We start from the raw sequence: 27,898 nt of genomic DNA on the forward strand, positions 1-27,898 counted from the left end.
GGTATAAGATTAAGCTACTAAATAGGTTATTCTTTTTACTGTAAATAAGACTTTCCCATACTACATGACAAGGTACTTTGAGAATAGTGGGTCATCATAAATAAAATATTACACAAAAAAGTTCTCTAAGTAAAATAAATATTTGTTGTGTATAATGGGATGTTTTGAAGCTGTATACTTGGGTAACAGTATGACAGTGCTGGGAATCATTTGTGTAGTTTTAGAGATGAACTTGAAGAGTATTTATGAGTTTCTTTGAAGCTATTTTTGAATCATTTCATGTACAGTAAAGCTGTCTAGGCTCCTTCTATGATCCCAGGTAATTATGTCCTATTTTATTCCCTACATAAGGAAAAGGAAGGTATAGGTGAGGATGTGTAAGTCTGAGAGTTACATTTCCCGTACTACATTGTGTTGATAACAGAAAGTAAAGTCTAAGGTTCTGTATTGTCTGTCTGTAGAGTGAATCTTTTGCTTAAGTTAAACCTTAGGATAAAAATACAAAGTACTTATTTTCTGGACAATACATGTGAAAACAGTTAACTGAAAACAATCCCACAACTACAGGGAGTGCAGAATTATTAGGCAAGTTGTATTTTTGAGGATTAATTTTATTATTGAACAACAACCATGTTCTCAATGAACCCAAAAAACTCATTAATATCAAAGCTGAATAGTTTTGGAAGTAGTTTTTAGTTTGTTTTTAGTTATAGCTATTTTAGGGGGATATCTGTGTGTGCAGGTGACTATTACTGTGCATAATTATTAGGCAACTTAACAAAAAACAAATATATACCCATTTCAATTATTTATTTTTACCAGTGAAACCAATATAACATCTCAACATTCACAAATATACATTTCTGACATTAAAAAACAAAACAAAAACAAATCAGTGACCAATATAGCCACCTTTCTTTGCAAGGACACTCAAAAGCCTGCCATCCATGGATTCTGTCAGTGTTTTGATCTGTTCACCATCAACATTGCATGCAGCAGCAACCACAGCCTCCCAGACACTGTTCAGAGAGGTGTACTGTTTTCCCTCCTTGTAAATCTCACATTTGATGATGGACCACAGGTTCTCAATGGGGTTCAGATCAGGTGAACAAGGAGGCCATGTCATTAGATTTTCTTCTTTTATACCCTTTCTTGCCAGCCACGCTGTGGAGTACTTGGACGCGTGTGATGGAGCATTGTCCTGCATGAAAATCATGTTTTTCTTGAAGGATGCAGACTTTTCCTGTACCACTGCTTGAAGAAGGTGTCTTCCAGAAACTGGCAGTAGGACTGGGAGTTGAGCTTGACTCCATCCTCAACCCGAAAAGGCCCCACAAGCTCATCTTTGATGATACTAGCCCAAACCAGTACTCCACCTCCACCTTGCTGGCGTCTGAGTCGGACTGGAGCTCTCTGCCCTTTACCAATCCAGCCACGGGCCCATCCATCTGGCCCATCAAGACTCACTCTCATTTCATCAGTCCATAAAACCTTAGAAAAATCAGTCTTGAGATATTTCTTGGCCCAGTCTTGACGTTTCAGCTTGCGTGTCTTGTTCAGTGGTGGTCGTCTTTCAGCCTTTCTTACCTTGGCCATGTCTCTGAGTATTGCACACCTTGTGCTTTTGGGCACTCCAGTGATGTTGCAGCTCTGAAATATGGCCAAACTGGTGGCAAGTGGCATCTTGGCAGCTGCACGCTTGACTTTTCTCAGTTCATGGGCAGTTATTTTGCGCCTTGGTTTTTCCACACGCTTCATGCGACCCTGTTGACTATTTTGAATGAAACGCTTGATTGTTCGATGATCACGCTTCAGAAGCTTTGCAATTTTAAGAGTGCTGCATCCCTCTGCAAGATATCTCACTATTTTTTACTTTTCTGAGCCTGTCAAGTCCTTCTTTTGACCCATTTTGCCAAAGGAAAGGAAGTTGCCTAATAATTATGCACACCTGATATAGGGTGTTGATGTCATTAGACCACACCCCTTCTCATTACAGAGATGCACATCACCTAATATGCTTAATTGGTAGTAGGCTTTCGAGCCTATACAGCTTGGAGTAAGACAACATGCATAAAGAGGATGATGTGGTCAAAATACTCATTCGCCTAATAATTCTGCATTCCCTGTATATGATTTTTGTTCTTTTCCAAAACGTCTAAGCTCACTTGCCAGCTTCAAAGCAAACCCCATATGTGAGACCTATTCTACAACATTTTTCTAATAGGCAACATGCAACAGCTCTGAATGTGACTTGGATTTACAATCTTTAGTATCTATTTCAATTAGTTAGAAAAGTTGTTTGTATTAAAACATAGTCCCCATTTAGCAAGGTCTGGATGGAAAATGTACCTGTCCATCATTGCTTATGTAGCCATGCCCCCTGCTGTCACCAAACCAACCAATTGTGAGAGAGTAGGTCTTGACAATTATCCCGGGCAATCCTGACTAGGATGATTTAACTCCACCACCACCCTTAAAGTGGCAGAGAGGCTGTGTAGCAGAAGCTGTAAGCCTGCAATTATCAGGCCCCAAAGCTGTGTCCACAGCTTCATAATGGGGCCAAAAACGTTTTAATCCATTATAAAACACTTCTTAAAAGTTTTTCATTATTTGTGTATTATGAATTACAGCAGGATTACCCTCTTGAATACCAATGTTGCCCTGTTTTACACAGAACATATTAGCATTTTGTTTTAGCTTCTTTTTAATTTTTGTTTTCACATATTATTAGTTTATATTTTTAATTTGTTTTCTTGTTTGTTAAAAGTTTAGAGTAATCCTCAAATAATAATGCATGGTTATCAGAAAGTTCATGTAACAAATTTAGTATGGTTTATTAGATTCTAGATAATAGAGTAGGTGTTTAATAATATATCTTTAATAACTAAATATTGTTCACACAGAAAAACAAAGAATTAAGCCAGACTGAAGTTAAGGTAGGTAAACACAGGAACAGTAGAAGCAGAAACAATACTATAGTAAAATGCTTTGCAAGGAAGCAACTAAGCACTTTTTTTTAATGAGGCAAAGTGCACTCAGCATCAGTATAGCACAGTTCATGCAGAGTACTTGAGTATGCACTGTCAATGAACAATAACAACACAGAGTTCTCACAACTCAGAAGAAACACAGGGCTGCATTCAGGAGCAAATTCAGTTAGCACAACAATGCATCAGGAACACTTGCAGGAAGACTAGTAAGAAATCCTTTGTACCAACAAGAAATAGGAACCAGAAGCAGTTTAAATAGCACTTTTGGTGCTAAGCAATATGTGTTCTGGCAGCCATGGTGTGTTCCAACAAGAAACAGGATGTGCTCCAATAGCCATGGACATTCAAATCAAAATTAGGAACTGTTTTAGTAACAGTGCTGCTACCCCAGCAGGTAAGTATTATTAGTTTATTTGTGATTACAGTTGTGTTTGTTACAGGTTAAAAACATGTTACTTAGGAATAACACAAAATGATAACTGTTAATTGCACACATATTGATTTGGTATTATTAGTAAAGTGAAAAACATGCATTCAGATACATGATTAAGGGCTGAAAGGCCCGAAATGTTGCATGTACTTCAGCTTGTCATAAAAAAGGAATTCTCTTATGAATAAGGTGCTGTGGACATTCTATATCATCTGTATTCAAATACATAAGGCAATCAATATTGAATAAATCACCATGTTTTCTGTTCACACTGCCTTTGTATATTTTCCTGTTGTGTAGGTCTGAAGAATTCCCCTGCAAAAAAACTTTTTCTTATAGTTTTTGCATATTTAGTCAACCAAAATGTAAGAAAAACAGATGTTCTGGCTTTATTGCATGCTTATAAAAGGCAAGTAAACTAATTAAAACAGCTGTACTTGTAATGATTTGAAATGCCATAAAAAAGGAAGCCAAAAATCAACAGAGTTGTATACTAAGTTTTTGCACAGCTAACTCTGTTTTTTAACAAAGACCAAAGTCTCCAACTTTCTTCTGGCTGGTACTATATGATGATGCTTTGGTATAATGTGACATATGTTTTGCCAAGTTACATTAAATTCTTATTTTCAAATAGAAGCATGCTAAGTCCATGGACTATATTTAAAGATTCACCTGTTCTAGCTTATATTTCTAGTGTTCAGTTATCTACTGTTTCTACAATGTCAGTGGCAATCTCATTTTCAAGCAAAATATTTTTAACTCTAAAGATCTAGTAATCAATATCCCTAAACTGTCACTATACAAATGGAAGAAGGTCTTTAAGGCAATGATAATGACCCATCTGTAGTGGTTCTGAAGGCTTATTTTAATTTGTTTTATATTTGTGTAACTACAAATATTCAGAAAAAATATATGGTTGGAAATATACCATTTTATGAGATTATGGCCACTTCTAAAGAATATTAAATGCAAACATACATAAAACAAATGAATAATAAAGTGCTGAAGAGAAGTATCACAAAACAACTACATCGTGACAGACCACATTGAGTGACATGGAAGTATTTCTTTGATTTTTAACTTTATCAATAGGGGTATGTGAGAAAGTGAGAGGCTCAAGTAGTGTATATATATATATATAAGCTCAAAGTAGACAAGCACTCCAGAAATCCAATCACAAGTGCCCAGGGTGCAACAGATAGGCAAATAGAAACAAAGGAGAGTGCACTCGCCAGGACTTTTCAGAATTTTATACACAGTATAAGCTTTACTAAATTATTATCTATTAAAAAATGTTTAAGGATTGCAACCATATAATCCAATACATACAATCCAATAGTAGCTGCAATTATGAAATAAAAGCAAACATAGCATCCAAAGAAAGTTTGCATTACATACAGCAATATTTCACAACTTCTGAGCAAATGGACATTGCATAGTCTGATTCATGTTGACTGCCTTTGTTTAGACCTTTTGTTTTGCACCAGTTTCTCACTGGTATCATAATTCTATCTGATCTAGAGGCCATGCCTTAGGCCAACTGAGATTACATTGCTCACTGGACTTTTCATAATTCTCATCCTCAAACCAAGAACTGCCATGTGTCAGAAAACGATGGCATAGCCTCTGGAACGTTGACCTTTAATCTTATGTTTATGACACATTAAATCAGCCCTAGAGTTGATATACCATTTCTATTTTTTACTATTTAGAAATAATTTTGAGTTTAAATTCATGTATACAAAACAACCTATTGTATTTATCAAATACTTTTAAATTGCAAAGTAATACTGCATGTAATTTGTTTAGGATTATTACTAGAGTAATTAAAGGGACACTGAACCCAAAATTTTTCTTTCATGATTCAGATAGAGCATGACATTTTAAACAACTTTCTACTTTACTTCTATTATCAAATTCTCTTCATTCTCTTGGTATCTTTATTTGAAATGCAAGAATGTAAGTTTAGATGCCGGCCCATTTTTTGGGAACAACCGGGGTTGTTCTTGCTGATTGGTGGATAAATTCATCCACCAATAAAAAAGTGCTGTCCAGAGTCCTAAACAAAAAAAAAGCTTAGATGCCTTCTTTTTCAAATAAAGATAGCAAGAGAACAAAGAAAAATTGATAATAGGAGTAAATGAGAGAGTTGCTTAAAATTGCATGCTCTATCTGAATCACGCAAGACATTTGGGTTCAGTGTCCCTTTAAGATATAAACCTTTTTCGATTTGTAAATAAGATTAGTATAATTACCACTAATTGGGACATGCATAAGTCTATCTTAAGAAAATAGTTACATGTAATGTGGTAGACTTAATGTGCCTTTTGGTTCTTATCTACCATCAAATTCTATGTTCCACTAATATATTTTTGCAGGCATAAAAATTGCAAGAAATAAAAAAAATAATATTCCCTATCAAATTAGTAGTTTGTTTATTCCCTAAAAAGCATGAGCTGGCGCAGTGGTGTTTTCTGCTTTCCCCATAGAATGTGGAATTATATCATTGTGCCATCCTCCTAGGATTGACCCTCTTCACCAGCTGCTCTAATGGCCAGTCCCAGGGCTCTTCACCATCACAGCCTCCCTACTGAAGCCTCTGGGGGTTGTTTGGTCACCATGGTGTGAGAGATGATACACTATATGTAAATGTCCAGTGGAGCAGACACTGTCAATGTTAATGGTAAACAGGAAGTCCTCTTCTAGAACTGATATCTCAGCCCCATCAGCAGTTAAATAGGTATGAAAATTTGCCCCTGACCCCAGTTTATATGACCTAGAGGGAAATTTGGCAACTCATCCTTCCAATTTAGGCTTGGATTACAAGTGGAGCGCTATCATTAGCATGAGGAGCGTAAATGCAATTGCGAGATCTCACTGTTCTTTACACTCAAATCCATATTACAAGTAGCGCTTTAAAATAAATATTTTTTAAAAGGTAAAGTTAGATTTTTTTTACTTTCTCAGATAAGTTTTGTAAGGTAGGGTCAGTCTATTTTGGGTTTAATTGGGTTTAATTATTCGGTGTTAGATTCGGAGGTTTAGATGTTAGTGGGTTACTTTGCAGTGGGCGGCTGGCGGTTTAGGAGTTAAAAGTGTAGTGGGAACTTTGCGGTGGGCTATGTGGTGGTTTATGGGTTATTACAGTAGGGGTCTTATGGCAATTTGGGTAAGCACTTTTTTTTCTTTATTGACTTTTATGGGGGAATAGGTTATCGTGTGCACAATATTCGGCAAACGTTTGACTTTTTTCACGCATCAGGTTATCGCTGGACCGATACATTTTTACTTTCAACTCGTAATACCAGCGCAACCCGATGCGGGCAAAAAAGTTTACTTCTAGCGCAGTTAACACTCTAGTGAAAGCGCTATTTAGTACTCCACTTGTAATCTAGCCCTTAATTTTCAGGTAATCAAGTGAACACCATAGAAATGCTGATCACTTGTATCAACTATCCTCAAAGGCAATAATTGCTAAGTGGGGTTCACCACACTAATCAACACAAAGGGGGAATTAGACAATTTTAGAGAGAGTAGGACCCTCCTTCAAATGAAGAACCTGTGTCTGATGTCTCTCTTGGTAGCAGATGGTTAACAAATGAAAAGAACATTATATATAGAATGTCATCTCCCCAACATCTTTTGCACTCATGTAGCCCCATATCATCACAGTTCTTCACTATTGGGACTATGCATTCACTGTGGTAGCCTCGGCTAGGTTCACATCAAACATGCTTGAACCCATCTGGGCAAAACAAATTTATCTTGTCTCATTTGACCAAAGAATGAGCTCCCAATATTCATCAGGCTATTTTCATGTTCTTTATCAAAGTTTAATCTTGCAGTTTTGTGCCGAAGAGCAAGTAAGGGTTTTTTCTTTGATGCTGTCCATAGAGTTTGATGTTATGCAATGTCCTTCGCACTGTCTGAGCTGTCACAGAATCTCCAATTTCCATTGATAACCCCCTCTGAAGCACTGTTTTTCAGAGCTAGATTGTACAATTAAGTAGCGCACTGTCTATGGTGTCATTTTAGAAAGATGGACACTGCGGCTCTTATTAGTGGTACTATGGCTTGTTCTATATCTCCTGATTACTGCTGAAACTGTGTTTCGACTAATTTTTAGTTGCCCACTGATCTTCCTGTATCATTTTTCATCTTTGGGAAATCTCACAATCAGATTTTTCAGTACCTCTGGCAATTCTTTACCACGTGGAGCCATGATACATACATGCAGATAGACACAGCTCATAGATCCAAAATTGAGAAAGTTCTGGTGTTCACAGCTCATGTTATAAGCATGTTCATTCAATTATGCTAATTGGAAATCACTGATGTACTCAACTTTGTTTCAGTGATCACATGTATATTCACTTTTGTTGCATTGAATGTGTGTGTATGTATATATATATATATATATATATATATATATATATATATATATATATATATATATATAAATATATATTATATATACTGTGTATATATATATATATATATATATATATATATATATATATATATATATATATATATATATATATATATATATATATATATATATATATATATAAAACAAGGGCTATGCACTGTACATTATTGTGAGAAAGTGTTATAGAAGCCTCAGTCAATTCACTTGGAAAGCATTTAAAAACAGTCATCCCCTGATATCTGAAACTGATCTCTATGGACTTCTGTTACCTATAAATGTTCTTTGGAATTTGTGATCCATTTTGAAAGCATTGAAATGACTAACATATTGTTCATTGCATTCTATACTGTATATAATGACCATTCAATTCTGTAAATATATCATATTTAGGCAAATTCCAGTTCTTCTGATTTTTTTAATTATCAATTTAAACAAAAATATTACAAATATTAGATTACATTTTTTTCTTGTCTTTCCAGATTATCAAGGATCAGAAATTGCTGGTGATTGTTGGTGGAATGCTTCTTATTGACTTGTGCATCCTGATTTGCTGGCAAATAGTCGATCCACTTAAAAGAACAGTAGAAGAATATAACCTTGAGGTCAGTTACCAACTGCAATTTGCTTTTTGGAATTATATGCAAGTCTGATATTGTAGGTTAAAACGGTATTAAAACTTAAATAGTTTGATTAAAATTCATCATCCTGTTAGATTGCCTTCAGAAATTGCCTGATCTGCCCTAAATTGTCAGAAAGGAAAATTGAGAAAGTGTTTCAAGATTTACATATTTAGTTAGTGTTATAAAATAGTGCTATTAATAATAATGAGTGAAAGTATAATATACAATTTATTCTAATACCATTGCCAAATATATAGGCCTAGATAATAATATCTGTGATTTAAAATAATAATAATAATAATAATAATAACAATAATAATTCTAAGACAATTAGGCCCAGTACATACCTGATGCATAAAATATTGTACTTTGCATTAAAGGATTATTAAAGTTACATTTTTATTTTCAATAAACAGACACAGTAATTTTCATTAAAATAATATAAATTATATTTAAAGGGACAGTCTACACCAGAATATTTATTGTTTTAAAAAATAGATAATCCCTTTATTACCCATTCCCTAGTTTTGCCTAACCAACACAGTTATATTAATAAACTTTTTACCTCTGTGATTATCTTGTATCTAAGCCTCTGCAAACTGCCCCTTATTTCAGTTATTTTGACAGACTTGCATTTTAGCAGTGCTAGCTCCTAGGAACTCCACGTGCGTGAGCACAGTGTTATCTATATGAAATACATGAACTAACACCCTCTAGTGGTGAAAAACTGTCAAAATGCCCTGACCTAAGAAGCGGCCTTCAAGGGCTTAGAAATTAGTTGAAAGCTAAAACTAGGAGGTTCATATGCTAAGAATACCAAGAGAACAAAGCAATATTGGTGATAGAAGTAAATTGGAAAATTGTTTAAAATGGCATGTCCTATCTGAATAATGAAAGTTTGTTTTCAAATAGACTGTCCCTTTAAGTTATTATACCCATATCTGCTTGATGAATGGATTCATTAACTAATTAGTTAATTTATTTGCTTTAAAGTACCCATTAGGTATTCACCCTTGTTGCCGCAATAATAGTATTCCCACATAAACATAAAAATTAGTCAGAATAAAAACATAAATAAAAAAAACCAGTGTTTTTTAATGTCTACTGATCCTGATTGTTGAAACATATTTATTGACTTCTATGCCTCTTTGAAGGGACATTTCGCATGGGTCTGTAAAAGAAGAAATAAAAAGAAAGCACAATGCCATAGTACTTTATCATATATCTCTGATTTGCTGATGGCTGTCACATGATACAGGGCAGAGAAATAGAAGGAAATTTTGAAAAAACAATCTGTTGCTCATTTGAAACTCTGAGTAGGTGCTATTGCATTATGCAATTCTACAGTATTTAATAGTCCTTTATCTCCTACAAAGGGGTTAAACACATCTTTAAAGTTAGCAAGTATCTGTTATCATAGTGTTTCTCAACCACGGTCCTCACAGAGCACAGGTGAAATAATCAGCTGATCAGTAACCATGGTTACTAACCTACTCTTACCTATCAGGTAATTATTTCACCTGTGCTCTAGTTCAGCTATAATGAAACTCTGGCCTGATAAGGGTTACTTGAGGACCGCTGTGGAGAAACACTTGTCTGTTTTTGATATGCAGTAATTAATATTAATAATTTAAGTTATAATTACATACATCATTTTCAGTAATAATTTATTACTTTTAGAAATAAATACATAAGAATGTTTATAGATATTATTGCAAAAAGAGTGCATCCCATTTCTATGCGCCTTGTGAAAGAGAAAGATGACTTTATGGCAGTCTAAAAAAATGATCATTGCGCCTTTAAAAGTACCTTATCATGTAAAAATGTTCTTTTAGCAGCAACCTACAGATTTTTATTTGCAAATAACATGTTTTTCTTGAAATAGTGTTTCAAAATTTCAAAGTGGAGCAGGACGTTATAAACTCAAGAGACATTTTTGCTTTGAGTTTATAATAGATGCTATTGCAATGAATAATAGATTCACAGGGCCCATTAGTGCTGTAGACATGCTTGGTAATAACTCACATAAATGCACACTAGAAAATGCTTCCACATGGCTGCAGTTTAAAGCCACTTATTTTATTTATTTTAGGGGGGGGGGGTTCCCAGAGATTCTTAGGTGTTTTATCCTTTATTTTAAAGAGCGCACAAGCTCTTTGTACACTGTCATTTGAACATCTGATGGCAAAGATTTTCCTTCCGGCTTTCAGAATATTGTATTCCTGACACACAAGTTCTGGCAGTAAAGGTCTTTACGTCATATAGAGATCATGAAACAGATAGTTTCTCTATATCACTGAGATTATGAAGTATTAATAATTAATAAGAGCTTATTGTGGAAATAAAATGCGTATTGCTGAAGAATATCATTTTAGATTAAACACAGTCCTGACACCTCCTTGCTTTTAAATCAGGAAATGATGGATAACAATAGATTTAACAAGTTCACTGCTGGTGATATCTTCAATATAGTCATAGTTTTAAATTTCACATTTAACTCATTGAAAAATTTACTAATTTGAAATGTGTGTGTATATATATATAGCTGCAGTTTTCTCCATCCATTCAATCAATTCTACAGAGGTTTCATTAATGGTATCCTATTGCCTCCTTTTGTCTCCTAAGTTCCGGATTGAACATCTCAGTAATGGAGTAATTTAAGGATGTTCCTGGAAGCTGGGCTGACAAAGTGCCAGAATATTCACATTAACCAGCCTTGCCAGGAATCACTATCTAAGTCTCCTATTGACAACTAATACTTTACAATTATCAGTGCTTCATATAGCAATGATATTGCTATACAAATCTAATTTTATAAATGTGGAGTTACATAAGTAAAGTACTGCTATTTGTATAATATGTTTGTTAATCTATACATCTAAAATGAAAGAAAAATTATGCTGAAACATTACAGTATAATTTTAATTTCTGCTTTCAAATACAATTAATACAGGTTCTAAGACCCTCAAGACTGAGACCATGAGTACCAGCAGTGTTATTACCATACTACTTTAAAGGGACAGTCTATTTTAAAATTTAAAAAGATAGATAATCCCTTTATTACCCATTCCCCAGTTTTGCATAACCAACACAGTTATAATAATATACTTTTTACCTCTGTGATTACCTTGTATCTAAGCCTCTTCTGACAGCCCCCTTACCATGACTATTTATTTATTATCTATTGACTTGCATTTTAGCCAATTAGTGCAGTGTCAGACACAACTCTATGGGAGAGAGCACAATACAATGTTATCTATATGCCACACATGAACTAGCAGTATCTTGTGTAAAGCTAATCAAAAGCATGTGATAAGAGGCTGTCTGTAGTGGCTTACTAACAGGCAGAAATTTAGAGGTTTAAATGTTATAAAGTATATTATTATAACAATGTTGGTTGTGCAAAGCTGGGGAATGGGTAGTAAAGGCGTTATCTATCTTTTTAAACAATAACAATTTTGGTGTAGACTGTCAGTTACATGAAGGTTTTAGGTAGAAAGTATTCACTACCACAGTATCTAATTCAAGTTACTAATCTCAATTTCATAATCTTTAAAATGGAGATAATATTTAAGGTGGAATTAATATTAAATATCCGGCAGATGTAGATAGTGTCTCTTAAAATGTGTACTTAGATTTTGATATTTTTTTGATATATATGTTAAAAGTTAAGATACTACTGTAATAAAATAAAGTGAAGAAATAAAGTGGCATTAATCAGCCAATCGGATTGAACTTGAATCTAATTGGCTGATTCCATTAGCCAATCAGAATTTTCCTACCTTAATTCCGATTGGCTGATAGAATCCTATCAGCCAATCGGAATTCGAGGGACGCCATCTTGGATGACGTCCCTTAAAGGAACCGTCATTCGTCGCGAAGTCATCGGTGAAGAAGGATGTTCCGCGTCAGCGGGATGAAGCTTGGATCAAGACTTCAGCCGGATCATGGACATCTTCAACCCTCGCTTGGGCCAAGACTTCATCCGGATCATGGACATCTTCAGCCCCCGCTTGGGCTTGGATGAAGACTTCGGAGCCTGGACCGATCAGTGATACCCGTGGTGAAGATAAGGTAGGATTATCTTCAGGGGCTTAGTGTTAGGTTTATTTAAGGGGGGTTTGGGTTAGATTAGGGGTATGTGGGTGGTGGGTTGTAATGTTGGGGGGGGTATTGTATGTTTTTTTTTACAGGCAAAAGAGCTGTTTTCTTTGGGGCATGCCCCACTAAAGGCCCTTTTAAGGGCTGGTAAGGTAAAAGAGCTTTTCTATTATAATTTTAGAATAGGGTAGGGCATTTTTTTTATTTTGGGGGGCTTTGTTATTTTATTAGGGGGCTTAGAGTAGGTGTAATTAGTTTAAAATTGTTGTAATATTTTTCTAATGTTTGTAAATTATTTTTTTATTTTTTGTAACTTAGTTCTTTTTTTATTTTTTGTACTTTAGTTAGTTTATTTAATTGTAGATAATTGTAGGTATGTGTATGTAATTAATTTATTGATAGTTTAGTGTTAGGTTTAATTGTAACTTAGGTTAGGATTTATTTTACAGGTAATTTTGTAATTATTTTAACTAGGTAGCTATTACATAGTTATTAACTATTTAATAGCTATTGTACCTGGTTAAAATAATTACAAAGTTGCCTGTAAAATAAATATTAATCCTAAAATAGCTACAATGTAATTATAATTTATATTGTAGCTATATTAGGGTTTATTTTACAGGTAAGTATTTAGCTTTAAATAGGAATAATTTATTTAATAAGAGTTAATTTATTTCGTTAGATAAAAATTATATTTAACTTAGGGGGGTGTTAGTGTTAGGGTTAGACTTAGCTTTAGGGGTTAATAAATTTAATAGAGTAGCGGCGAGGTCCGGTCGGCAGATTAGGGGTTAATACTTGAAGTTAGGTGTCGGCGATGTTAGGGAGGGCAGATTAGGGGTTAATACTATTTATTATAGGGTTATTGAGGCGGGAGTGAGGCGGATTAGGGGTTTAATAACTTTATTATAGTAGCGGTGAGGTCCGGTCAGCAGATTAGGGGTTAATTATTGTAGGTAGCTGGCGGCGACATTGTGGGGGGCAGATTATGGGTTAATAAATATAATATAGGGGTCGGCGATGTTAGGGGCAGCAGATTAGGGGTACATAGGTATAATGTAGGTTGCGGCAGTGTACGGAGCGGCAGAAAAGGGGTTAATAATAATATGCAGGGGTCATCAATAGCGGGGGTGGCAGATTAGGGGTTAATAAGTGTAAGGTTAGGGGTGTTTAGACTCGGGGTACATGTTAGGGTGTTAGGTGCAGACTTAGGAAGTGTTTCCCCATAGGAAACAATGGGGCTGCGTTAGGAGCTGAACGCTGTTTTTTTTTTCAGCTCAAACTGCCCCATTGTTTCCTATGGGGGAATCGTGCACAAGCACGTTTTTGAAGCTGGCCGCGTCCGTAAGCACCGCTGGTATTGAGAGTTGCAGTGGCGGTAAATTATGCTCTACGCTCCTTTTTTGGAGCCTAACGCAGCCCTTCTGTGAACTCTAAATACCAGCTGTATTTAAAATGTGCGGGGGGGAAAAAACCAGCGTAAGCTACGCGGGTCGTTACCGACAAAACTCTAAATCTAGCCGTTAGTTTGCATAAATTACAAATTAGACTGAAATGTTTTCACTACAATTTAACTTGCGTTTATCTACATTTTCGTATATATTACATTTCTGTTACTTAAAATAAGTGTATTGTGAATTTTGAGCAAATTTCACCTGCATACAGCTGACAAAAAAAAATCAGTGAGACCAGCTTGTGTTAAATGCTTACATCATTTCACAGGAATTTTGAGAGAGTTTCCGACATATCCTGGGTATTCCCCTGTTCGGCCAAGGGAACTGTCATGTCCATCCCACTTTCTGAAACTGTTCGTTTTAGTTTACAATGGAAGAAAATATAAAGAGCAATGTAGTTTGTAAAAGATACATAGAAATATACAAAGTATGTTCCTAATTTTTTTTAAAGTAACACATAATCAAAACATAATCAGAATTTGTAAAATCACTGCTGGATCTAAATATAAATGTATTAAAATATAAAAGAGAAAGAGCAAAGCTTAAATGAAATAATTCTGAAAGGACCCAATCTGAAATACAAAGCACAAAGTGTAAGTGTAAAAAACTCTATATCCTATATACTCATATCATGCAGTGCCATATTGCACTGGGCTTGTCTCTCCTTTGGATACAGAAATGAGAGAGCTCTTGCAATGCTTAAGAGTACCCTTTTTCTTTTCAGCATTAAGTAAGTTCAGCCCCTGTGAAGTCTGAACTACAATCTCTTTCCAAGCTGGAGAATCTTTAATCATCAGGACCAGATATATATATTTAAAAATAACAAATTAAAATAATATTTTTTTCTAAGTAAAGAACCTAGGAATTTCAAGTATTTCTATTAAAAAAAACATTAAAACATATTAAAATTAATTAAACATGATATTGCTTATTATAAGGTATTTGACTGGGAAGGGCTCAAAAGTGCATATATCTGTGTATATATGTTTATATGTATGCATGTGTGTACATACATTTTTACACATACAGACACCTAAATACACAATAATGCACATATGTGTGCATATATACACATACGTATACTTTGAAGCCCTTTCCATTTTTTTTTCAATATCAAACTGATCATTTTTATTAAAAAATTAATTTATGTGAGTGTAATACTTTATTTTAATGTGTTTTACATGTGTTTTGTGAAACTTTTTTAACCCTTACACTTTACTTCAGGTCTTAGATCTTCTAGTACTAATTGGGCTTTTGCACAGGCACAACCCATAACTTTCAACGTGTAATATCAGCCATATTTAGCATGGTTGTGTTATCCATTGAAAGTAAAGGGTGCACTAGAGTGATGTTGGCCACGTTAAACTGTTTCTAGTAAATCTGATTTACCATGGACTTGTGATACCAATTTGCACTCTAATTTTAGCAGAGATACTGCTATTGCCTCCTGCGCTAGATGCACCTAAGATGGCAGTGACCAGTGGGGAGTGCAGGGAATAGTTGGGGGGGTTCAGGGGATAGGAGGTGTCAGGTGGGAGGGTAATCTCTACGCTACAGCAAGTATTAACCTTTTCAATGCCAGGAAGTGTGGTGCGCAGCTGTAATTAGTGGCCTTGGCCTTCTAATTGCCAAAAAACAATGGTAAAGTAATGTATGTCTACTGTTTCTGAACCAAGGGGATCCAAGAGAAGCTTTTAGAACCATTTGTCTTATGACTGCAGTAGTTGTGTGCAAATAATTTCAGTGAGAAACCCAAAGTTTGAGAAAAAGTTAACTATTTTTTTAATTGATCATTTTTGGCGACCAAATAGTGGCATCAAATATACTAAAATGGGATAGATCTTGAGTTTTCTACTTTGAAAATGTATATAGTTTTCATAAGAAAATAATAAAACAAAGGCTCTTTTTCTGTTTAAACAGAGTGATAGCAAAAATGCTACAAATTCTCTGGTATTTCGGCAAATATTTTTTTCTGAAATTCCAGGTAGCGAAGAGGTTAAAGGACCAGTAAGTAAAAATTTTGACATTAGTTTCCCTTTGAGAAAGTGAGACTATCTGGCAATTATACAGGTACATTGAGTAATTTAGGTACATATTTTATTTCTTTCCCAAATAACAATTTTCATTTTATAAGGGCACAAAAGAGTAATTACATAAACACTATAAATGCTAGAACATTTTTATATTAAAGTTTTACTTGCGTAGAACTGCGTAATTAACTCATACAAAGGTGTGTCAAAAACATAGTTAAAGTTAGCTCTAGAGCAGCAATTCACATCTGCAGGTATCCACTGTTAAAGTAATGAGCAGCACTAGTCTCATTAAAGGGACATGAAACCCAAAAATGTTCTTTCATGATTCAGATAGAGAATACAATTTTAAACAACTTTCTAATTTACTTCTATTATCTAATCTGTTTTATTCTTTTTGTATCATTTGGTGAAGGAGCAGCTATGCACTAATGGATTAAAACTGAACACATGGGTGAGCCAATTACAATCGATATATATATGCAGCCACCAATCAACAGCTAGAACCTAAGTTCTCTGCTGCTACTGAGCTTGCCTAGATAAACCGTTCAGCAAAGGATAACAAGAGAAGGAAGCAAATTAAATAATAGAAGTAAATTGGAAAGTTGTTTAAAATTGGATTCTCTATCTAAATCATGAAATAACATTTTTGGGTTTCATGTCCCTTTAAATTAAGTAACAATTTGTATTATTCTGATATTATTAATTTGCTAGTTATTGAGATGTCATGGGCTAGTGTAATATAATATGTTTATATGGGTTCTGAAAATATATTTCTGATACTGTTTTACAGTGGTATGATATAATCACAAAAAAAAACATTTTTTGTCTTACCAGCCTCATGGCAAAAAAAGTGTTTGTACTATTTTTAAGCTCTCAGAATCATATCAAATAAAACACAAGGAAATATATATAGTTTACAATACAATGGCAGGGCAGGTATTGCTAGAGCATTTTTCATAGTTTTGATTTACAATTTACGATAACATTGGCCTGCAGGATTCCTAAACTGATTTAACACTCTTTAGTTTCTAAGTACCATTTCTTTATTTATAAATGCTACTGTTTTATAATGAAAAATCATATCAATGATTGATTATTCCTGACAGTATTTGTATAAATCATCAGTTATCTGTACTTTACATATGACAAGGTACAAACAATACAACTAGTAATCAAAAACTCACTTTTTCTAATAATTTAGCAGTAGGAATGATGGGAAGGTCAAAATACTGTACAAACATAGCCGATTATGGACCATTGTCTTCAAAAATGTATTCCATATTTCATAGAGTATGCAGGCAAAATAATATGTGCCTAGAGATCTCATATTTAATGCAGTCTTCTATCGCTTGGCCCAGTTCACTGTGTAGGTGGTTGCTCAAGCTCAGAGAACTGATGAAAGGAATTTAACACTCAAAAGAAAGTTAAAAATACATTAGTTCAAATAATGTGCATCATCTGCTGACGTCTTTTTCATTCTCATCTTGACTGAGTCTGGTAACACAATAGAAGGTTTGTTCGGAAAAAAAAAGAAGTAAAGCTAAAAACTATGAATGATATAAAATGGGGCTTTTATTCAAGGTGCACATTATGTGAGTTTAAAATTAAAAGAAACATCTGTGATGCTTAGATCCCTGACAGTGCTTCAAAACAAGTGTACATAATAGTCTATTTTATTAAGACTGCCAATTAAATGAAATGTGTGATCTCAATGTAGCAGCATTAAAAGGACATAATACTCATATGTTATATCACTTGAAAGTGCTTCGGTATAACTGTACAACGCTGACGAGGAAATATTAACTGAACATCCCTTTGTAAAAAAAGGAAGATATTTTAACTTAAAATATCCTCAGCTCACAATAGCAAGTTATGTGTGACCAGATGCTATTGCAGCCAATCAGCTTCATTAATGCTGATTTCACACTTTCACAAGATTTCATATTTCAAATCTCGTGAGATTTCATAGTAAACTTCCTTAAACTGAGGAGGTAAATAACAGGAATATGCCTGCACATGCCAGATGCACGCTCCCTTGCAAGTTCTGGGACTAACATTCTGATTGGCTGCTTAATGTTCCTTTACAATGGGATGTGGCTTTTGAGGACATTTTTTTAGGTAAAATATCTTTCTTTTTTACAAAGAGATGTTCAGGTATTTTCTAGTCTTTATTGTTTTATGAAATATTAGAATAATGTGCTTCATGACTATTTAATTTGACTGTAACATAAGACTATTTTAAAAGAAATAGTGGTGCAAACTTTGTACCGTGGTCACAAGGGTAACAAACTAGACAGACAAGGCAATTTTAGAGATTATTCACTGTCACATATTGCAGCCCTGTTTAGTCATTAGTCTATGATTACAATTTCCTGGTTTCAACTTTCATATACATCAATATCTTGCATAGATTTAGTCCTTAAACTCAACAGTGCTTGCTAATAAACCTAGGCTTCATCTAAGAATATCCAGATTAATTTATATGGAACTTAAACCCTCATTAAAGTCTGAAATAAAAGTTCCATAACACATTTAAGCTGTGGAGTCAATAGTTATTATGGAAACACCACCCAAGATGTATAATATAAAATCCTTCCCGTTGAAAGATATTGGTTCCGCTCTATTATGTGTTTCTTGCCAGATACAAGTTTAATATAAAATCCTTCAGTAACGTAAAATAATGTGTGTGTTTTAAACCAGGACTGTCCAAGCTACAGCCCACACACACACATCTCAAGTCGCACCTCTGAGCAAAAAAACTGTGATTTGTTATTTAAAAAAAAAAAGTAATTTCATTTTTCTCATTAGGAATGTTTATTTATGTTCCCTAAAAATATAATTTATAACTTTTTAATGAAGGATTTATAAATCATAGAACAGGACATTTGCATACTTATAGCATAGTCTTGACACTATCAAAACAAGTAATGCCATTCCATAAACATAGTAGAAGATCATCAGCATCATTCGATATTACAGATCTATTACATCTTACAAATTTTCTTTCATTTAAACATTTAAACAATAACATAACAGAACAAAACTCTTAGTAATTGAGTAGGATCATAGTTTACCTGAGATACCTTAAACAAGGCATAAGAAGGTGGAAAGCGGGAGACTTCTGATATATGTGAGATTAGCGCCGGGGCCCAGCAGTCAGATAAGAGATTGGAGAAAGAATAAAAAGGGGGGGGGGGGGTGGAGGATGGAGGGTAAGTGAAACCCATCTAAACAGAGGCGAACACATTAGACCATTCTCCCCTTAAAGCCTCTTCCATAAAAATCACTGAATTTTGAAACAGTGTTCAAAGCTGCTTTTGCACTTCTAATTCAAACCTTAGAATTAGCTTATGCCACTTACAGAGAAAAAGATCTAATCTATTTTGCACATCTGCCCTCACATTGAATTGCTCTGTAAACATTTGCAATTTTAACATGTTTCTTAAATAAGAGAGAGAGGGTATCGTTTTCTTTATCTAATTCTGGAGAAGGCACTTTCTAGCCAGCAGAACTATTAGAGTAAGTACAGAGTCAATATGGTCTCTAAATTTTTTGTAGTGTATACACTTAATTGAATTAATCAGAACTCATTGCTTATGTTATTTTTAGCTAAAAGTGTGCTGATAATCTCATTTTATTTGTAGCATTATCTATAGCATAAGTGTGAATATACTATAATGTGTTCCCTCAGCCAATCCCGCAGTTAGTGTCAAGCCCTTTAGATAAAACTTCAGATAAGACAATGAGCTCCATTTACCAAGCTGCAATTGCAGCTTCGGAGCCCTAGCAAAGCAGACTCCCTGCTTCTTAACCTCTATGACTGACAGTTTCCGTTCTAGCATGATTGGTTGAATGAGAACAGGGTGTGTGACTGCATGAGCATTTGCCCATGCAATGAAAACTTAGGCAGGAGATTCTTCCATTTTTTTAGAATGCCAGATGGATAGGTTCCTGGGAGTGAACTTTGTCTGTCTGCAATTTGATAAATGGGGCCAATGGCACAGATTAATTAAAGCATTTGTGAAACAAATATCTCACAACATTGAATGTGTAAGATTACACATTTCAAAGAGATTTGTACTTGTTCCTCATTACATCCATGAGTTGTGATGGAATTGCAATTATAATTAATAATCAATGGAGCAGCATCTATTGCATGAGTCAACTTTCATTCTATCCAGCAAAACTTCCTTTCTATAACAAAACAGAAATAAAATATTTCACAATATCAAACATTTACATTAACCCCATTTCAAGTCTTAACAAAGTTGTTATTTTTGTAATTTTTTTATTTTTTTACTGCTTAGCTGGAGGTTCTCTCTTTAAGGCCTCGATATTCAAAGCATCAACAGACCGCTGAGAAACTGCCTCACTGGCCTCGTCTGCCTCACAGTCCGACTGAATGGGATATATTAGAAGAAAAGGGGCATGTCCAAGCAATGCCAGCAAACGGCGATGATTCTCCCATAGAAGTCAATGGGAGCATGATGTCACCACCCGCATCGCCAACATTGCCACTTGTCAGCATATTGCTGCAGTCAGAGTCCTATTTGAAGTGGGCCTACACAGCACAGAGAGTGCACTCTGTGAAACTAATATTAGCGTCCATGTAGGCACACTCCAAATATTGCTGTGTGGACCTAAGTTATAATACATCTACCTTAACTACCTCAGTTGATGTTGTCTAAACAGCTGTTAGCTGGTGAGACAAATATGGCCATTATCCTCCTTGCAACCAGCACTGCTTTACTGATTTGAACATATAACTACATCATGCCTAACCTACACGCTCCCTGCTCCACCTCGCTATCTCCCACCGACCAACTACACCTACGTCAGAGCTAACCTAAACTCCCCCTGCGCCGCACAGTTAACTTACTGTCTACATGTCACGCCTAACCTACACCACTCTGGAATGCACAGCTAAGTCCCTAATACTGCCAACACTTATGTAATGTCTAACCTACACACACCTGGAATGCCCCAGATAACTCCTGCATACTGCCTACTGTCAGAAAAATAACTCACTATAAAATTTATACTAAATAATAAACCTCCCCATTATAACTATAAGGTATGTTGCCAAAATTATAATCAATGTTTAAATAATGTGCCACATAGATGTGCTAAAATGCTGGTGGCCGACCGCCAGAGGGCCGGCAAAACCTCACCAGCCTAGCCAGGCTCCTGGAACTCAGCACTAAACCAGAATGGAGCCCCAGTCTGCCACTTGTTAAAAGGGGTGCCGATCGAGCAGGGTGCAGGGGATCAAGTCACCCTTTTAGTATGTTGTCTGCAATTTGATATGGCCCTTAGTGATACCACTTGTTTGGGGGTGCTACATTCTGTCCCTTATTCCTCCCAGAAGGAATCCTTTAAACAATATGCATTGTACATGACTATGCATATCATTTAAACATTGACCCCTAAACTGTCATTATCTAAAACTATGGCCCTACACATAAATATTTAATATTTAAAATGATACATTGTTATGTAGAATGCATATTGTTTCAATATTTGCATGTAAATTAAAATGTAAATAATGTTGCTTGTTGTGTTTATTATTTGTTATTAAAGACAGTATAATTAACATTATAGTTCTACGCAATTCCATGACTGCTATGTAAAAATATTATTTAACGCTACTGACTACTATAACATAAATATATATACACTTATATATATATCTATGTAATCACTATAGCATTATGCAATATACATGCATAACAGTTTAAATATTGAATATCAATGCAAGGCAGGACTACATTATATCTACATTGTTTGAAATAAAATGCATGGTAATGTATAATGCATAATAGTTTAAGTATTGCATATATAAATAAAAATGTAGATATTCTTGCTTGATGCGTTTATTATTTTAAATATAAATATATTTTTAAAATAGATATTTATGTTATATAAGGCAGTTATATTATAATTATAGTATTACATAATGGCATGCCTGTTATGTAATAATACAAATTTAATACTAATATTTTTTGTAACATAAATATACATTTTTAAATATATATTTATGTTTAAAATAAAAAAAAACAAGAAAAAATAAATACATAATAATTGATGTACAATAGTTAAAAGAAATGGATTCAAATATAAGAATACATAATATTTTAAAAATTGTAGCTAAATGCAATGTTAACCCCTAAGCAGCTCCACAATCTTCTTCCATGTCAGGGCCCTCTTCATCCTGGCTCCTGACACCGTGGGTCCATCTTCGTGGAGGCGGACTTCTGCGGCCTCTTCCACTGCCTATGCTCCATATCTTTCCCGCGAGCCCTCGTCTTCATGCGGTCTAATCATCCAATAAATAAGGATAATAAGAATTTAAATTTAAAAACATTTTTGCTATTGGCTTATTGAAATCAGCTAATCGGGATTAAGTGGTACACATTTATAAAGGGGTTCCGCTCTTCCGAAATTTAAATGTGCAGCAGAGATCGCATGAAGACGAGGGCTTGTGGAAGAAAGCCGAAGAAAAAAATATGAGGAGCAGAGGCAGTGAAAGAGGCCACCAAAGTCAGTCTCCGCTACCATGAATATGGGCCCCCGGCACCAGGAACCGGGACAAAGAGGGCGTAATGTCGGATCAAGAGGAGCTGGATTTCCCAACGGTGGGTACAACTTTTGGAGTTAGGGTTTTTTGGGGTAGGTTTTATATTTTTAAAATTCGGCTTTTTTAGCTTTTTTTCTTTTCTAGGATAGGTTTTTTAGGTAGATTTTGTTATTTTTGGGGGGTGGGGGTTACTTGTATTGTAGAGGGGGGTTTAGTAATTGTTTTTTATGTAAAATATCTGAAATCACTTTATGGCCCTTTTAAGGACTATTGTAATTTATTTTGTGTTATGGTTTAGGGGTTTTTTTATTTGTTTTTTGGGTTTTTTTTACTTTATGGGGCATGTAGATTAGTCTTAGGTATAATGGTGGGTTTTTTATTTTGGATATTGTAGTTTATTATTTTTTGCAACTTAGATTTTTTTTTATTGTAACAGATTTTTTTAATTGTAATTTATGGGGATTTTATTTAGAGGGGGGGGGTTAGTTTAGAGGTGGGTTAGATGTTAGGTAGAGTAGAGTAAGATTGCGTTTGAGGTTACGGCGATTAAGATCTAAGTTTTATTTTTTTATAATTGTAACTAAGGGAGTATAGTTTATTGGGGGGGTTAGGTGTCAGGTTAGTTTGCATTTGGGGTATGTGGCGGTATAGAGGTTAATTGTTTAGTACTTGTGGTGGATATGTAGCGGTATAGGGGTTAAGAGTTTAGTACTAGCAGTGTGTATGTGGCAGTTTAGGGGTTAATAGTTTTGTACTTGAGATGTGTATGTGGCGGTTTAGAGGTTAATAGTTTAGTACTTGATGAACGCCCACTAACAAATCTGTAAAAAATACAGGTGAAGTAATGCTCAATTAATTTTGAACATAATCTTGTCTTTACAACGAGGTTTGTTGACAATTTCATGAGCATCTATGAATCTTAGTCAGTAGAGATATGACAGATGTATTTTTTACACTCCATAACACATATTAATAGCCAGTTTTCTATAGATTTTTTTTAGTAAATGTTTCAACATGTTATTTACAAACTGCTATATATCAATCCATATATACTATTAATAATTATAATAATTATTGTATTTCTCTGGAGGGAAGTAGTAAACTACATTGATGTAGACTTTAAGTATTACATAATGTAAATGTATTACATACTAATTAAATATAAAGGAAATATATGTTTTCTTACACAGTTCATGTCACAGCATCTCACCAATCATTTTTGATTCCTGAGGTGTTTTGATTTTATACCACTTTCTTGACTTTTCTATAATAAGCAAATATGAATCAAACAGACAAACAGTTGCTCTGGTAATTTGGTATGATCAGTAACCTTGTGCAGGAGAGCATAAAAGAGCAACTAATTACATGATACCTTCATGGGAGTGGTGAATATGATGCAAAGCAGGTGTGTTCAGAAAGCAGATTACCTTTATTCAATATAAGTACAACAGAAACAAACCTGTGAAGAATTTTCAGCATCAAGCCATTTTCTTTACCTTCCCATTGACATTAAACATTATCAGGTCTTTATAACAAAAAAACAAAAAAAAAACAGAAGGAAAATTAAAAATGGACCAATACCTTATAACCGTTTTGATATTGGTTTGAGTATATAAACACATTGAGGATTATATTAGGACTTCTAAACAATTTATCAGCTCACGTGAATTCCACAGTACCTGAAAGTGACTATGGTTCCAATAGAAAGCATAATATGAAGTCAGGTAGAATTATAGGATCTTTCTTTTCTTGCTACACAAACCAACACGAGTCATTATACCAGTAGTACAGATGTGGAAATTGACATTAGAGCCCAGATTCCAATCTTATATCATACATTAAAAATCATTAATCATTTAAACCAGTCTAGCAGTCCATACACTACTCAACTCATTAATGCAATTAATGTGTGTGATGCTGCCATAAGTATTGTCAAATCTGGATTTTATACTTCTAATGCCAAAGAAAAAGCTCTGCCATGGTTCTGTAAAAACTTTGTTCTCAGTTTTGGGATGGTAAACCCTATAAATATTCAGGTATAACTCCAATTTTACTGCTTTAATTTCATCTGCGATACAAAACTTATTTTTAGATACAATGATATATGCAACATATATTTAATTAATCTCTTAGAAAAGTAGTCATGTGAATGCAGAATTTATTTTATAAGATATGTGCCTAAGGGTGGTTCACAGAAGGGGATATTAAAGGGACAGTTTTCTCAAAAAAAATTCTCCCCTTTAATTTGTTCCCAATGATCCACTTTACCTGCTGGAGTGTATTAAATTGTTTACAATTTTTCCATTACCCTTATATTGGTATTTGAAATAGTTTATTTAGCCTGTGGTATCCCCACCCATCCAGAAAGATTTTGGCCTCAAAACACAGCCAGTAGAAGAAATTACACTCCCAGTGGGTTATAGAAGAGAAAAGGTAATACAATGTTAATTTTCCATTGTTCTCTCCAAGTATTGGTGATTGGTTTATGAACAGATATAAGATAAAGAAGCAGGATTATGTACACAATGTGATACAGTAATGAGGTCTGATTATACCTACAAGCTCAACCCATTTTATTAGGTTGTGGCTTAAAAGCACAAAATCAGCTAATTCATATACACAAAAAAAACTTAAAAAAGCAAATCTCATACATTTTATGCTCTGCAGCTGTTAAATAAAGTAATTGGAACCACATTAATGGAAAAACAATTTTATAGTATACTGTCCCTTTAACTGTTGCTTGCTTTTTCTCTGTATCTGGCAGAAATGAGTGCAAAATTAGCTGTTCACTGTGTTTGTGAGAAACATATGGGAGGAAAATATGGGCTAAATTGGGTGGAGGTGGCGAGTTTGGGAGTCTACAGATTTCTCAATACCTAGGTCATCACAAAACCTAAATACACCACTGTATACATATACAGTTATGTTTAAATAAAACTGCCATTAATGCATGGATTCAGGATATGTATTTAAATGAACGGCAAGTTATCTTAATTAATGGAGCACTGCTATGATTGGCTAAAAATGAAGCTCCTTTCTTTCAACTGCACGCAATGTTTTAGCAACACTGAGGACTAGATTACAAGGGGAGTACTAAATTATTGGGCGCAGGATAATTAACCACCCATTACAAGTGACTGTTATTGCTAATGCGAGCTCGCTGTAGCAATTAGCGCTTATTAAATTAACCAGAGATCAGCTCTCTGGTTATTTTTATAAATGTGCCTCAAATGCCCCCAAAATGCAGTCTAGTCTATTTTATTAAAAAATAAAGATAGTAGTATTTTGCGGTAAAGTTGGCGGGAGTGGGGTGTTAGAAAAAAAAGGGCACTGAAAAGTGCCTTTACATTGCGGCCTATGGGAACTGAGCCTATGGAAGCATGCTCCCGTGTCGCATTGCTAACAACTTGTAATACTAGCGCACATTAGCGTGCGTTGGCATTAAACAGTGGAGCGCAAATATCGCTATCATGAAAGCAATATTTAGTGCTCCACTTGTAATCTGGCCCTAAATGTTAAACATTGTCATTCTTTTAAAATGTGAATGTTTGTCCAGAATTCTAAAATGTTTGTATTCTTATGTGTTTCATAAACTATGTATATGGAAGGTTCCATTTATTAAGCAGTAGAAGCTGCTTTGGAGGAGTTGCGGTATTGCAAGGTGCGGCAGCAGTCTTTGAACTTCTTCGTCCTGGGTGATTGGCAGGTCCTGCTCATACCCAAGAGCAGTTGGGTGGTGCTACACAAGAATTGTGTAAGGATAGCTGTGGGTAATGGAAAAACAGTGTCCACTTTCCACTAGCAGTGAAGACAGGCATACAGGTTCCCATTTATGATACTACAGGGAGTGCAGAATTATTAGGCAAATGAGTATTTTGACCACATCATCCTCTTTATGCATGTTGTCTTACTCCAAGCTGTATAGGCTCGAAAGCCTACTACCAATTAAGCATATTAGGTGATGTGCATCTCTGTAATGAGAAGGGGTGTGGTCTAATGACATCAACACCCTATATCAGGTGTGCATAATTATTAGGCAACTTTCTTTCCTTTGGCAAAATGGGTCAAAAGAAGGACTTGACAGGCTCAGAAAAGTAAAAAATAGTGAGATATCTTGCAGAGGGATGCAGCACTCTTAAAATTGCAAAGCTTCTGAAGCGTGATCATCGAACAATCAAGCGTTTCATTCAAAATAGTCAACAGGGTCGCAAGAAGCGTGTAGAAAAACCAAGGCGCAAAATAACTGCCCATGAACTGAGAAAAGTCAAGCGTGCAGCTGCCAAGATGCCACTTGCCACCAGTTTGGCCATATTTCAGAGCTGCAACATCACTGGAGTGCCCAAAAGCACAAGGTGTGCAATACTCAGAGACATGGCCAAGGTAAGAAAGGCTGAAAGACGACCACCACTGAACAAGACACACAAGCTGAAACGTCAAGACTGGGCCAGGAAATATCTCAAGACTGATTTTTCTAAGGTTTTATGGACTGATGAAATGAGAGTGAGTCTTGATGGGCCAGATGGATGGGCCCGTGGCTGGATTGGTAAAGGGCAGAGAGCTCCAGTCCGACTCAGACGCCAGCAAGGTGGAGGTGGAGTACTGGTTTGGGCTGGTATCATCAAAGATGAGCTTGTGGGGCCTTTTCGGGTTGAGGATGGAGTCAAGCTCAACTCCTAGTCCTATTGCCAGTTTCTGGAAGACACCTTCTTCAAGCAGTGGTACAGGAAGAAGTCTGCATCCTTCAAGAAAAACATGATTTTCATGCAGGACAATGCTCCATCACACGCGTCCAAGTACTCCACAGCGTGGCTGGCAAGAAAGGGTATAAAAGAAGAAAATCTAATGACATGGCCTCCTTGTTCACCTGATCTGAACCCCATTGAGAACCTGTGGTCCATCATCAAATGTGAGATTTACAAGGAGGGAAAACAGTACACCTCTCTGAACAGTGTCTGGGAGGCTGTGGTTGCTGCTGCACGCAATGTTGATGGTGAACAGATCAAAACACTGACAGAATCCATGGATGGCAGGCTTTTGAGTGTCCTTGCAAAGAAAGGTGGCTATATTGGTCACTGATTTGTTTTTGTTTTGTTTTTGAATGTCAGAAATGTATATTTGTGAATGTTGAGATGTTATATTGGTTTCACTGGTAAAAATAAATAATTGAAATGGGTATATATTTGTTTTTTGTTAAGTTGCCTAATAATTATGCACAGTAATAGTCACCTGCACACACAGATATCCCCCTAAAATAGCTATAA

The 27,898-nt window shown here is 35.1% G+C and overlaps 1 protein-coding gene across 1 annotated transcript in view; it reads left to right on the plus strand.

The window, feature by feature from the left end:
- GABBR2 (gamma-aminobutyric acid type B receptor subunit 2) overlaps positions 1-27,898 on the plus strand; it is a 1,106,195-nt gene that overhangs the window by 837,749 nt on the left and 240,548 nt on the right. The window contains exon 13 of the mRNA XM_053714581.1: positions 8,332-8,454. Coding sequence (XP_053570556.1) covers positions 8,332-8,454 — 123 coding nt within the window. The remainder of the gene's footprint in view (positions 1-8,331; positions 8,455-27,898) is intronic.

This window comes from Bombina bombina, chromosome 5 (assembly GCF_027579735.1).
Source record: "Bombina bombina isolate aBomBom1 chromosome 5, aBomBom1.pri, whole genome shotgun sequence".
NCBI lineage: Eukaryota > Metazoa > Chordata > Amphibia > Anura > Bombinatoridae > Bombina > Bombina bombina.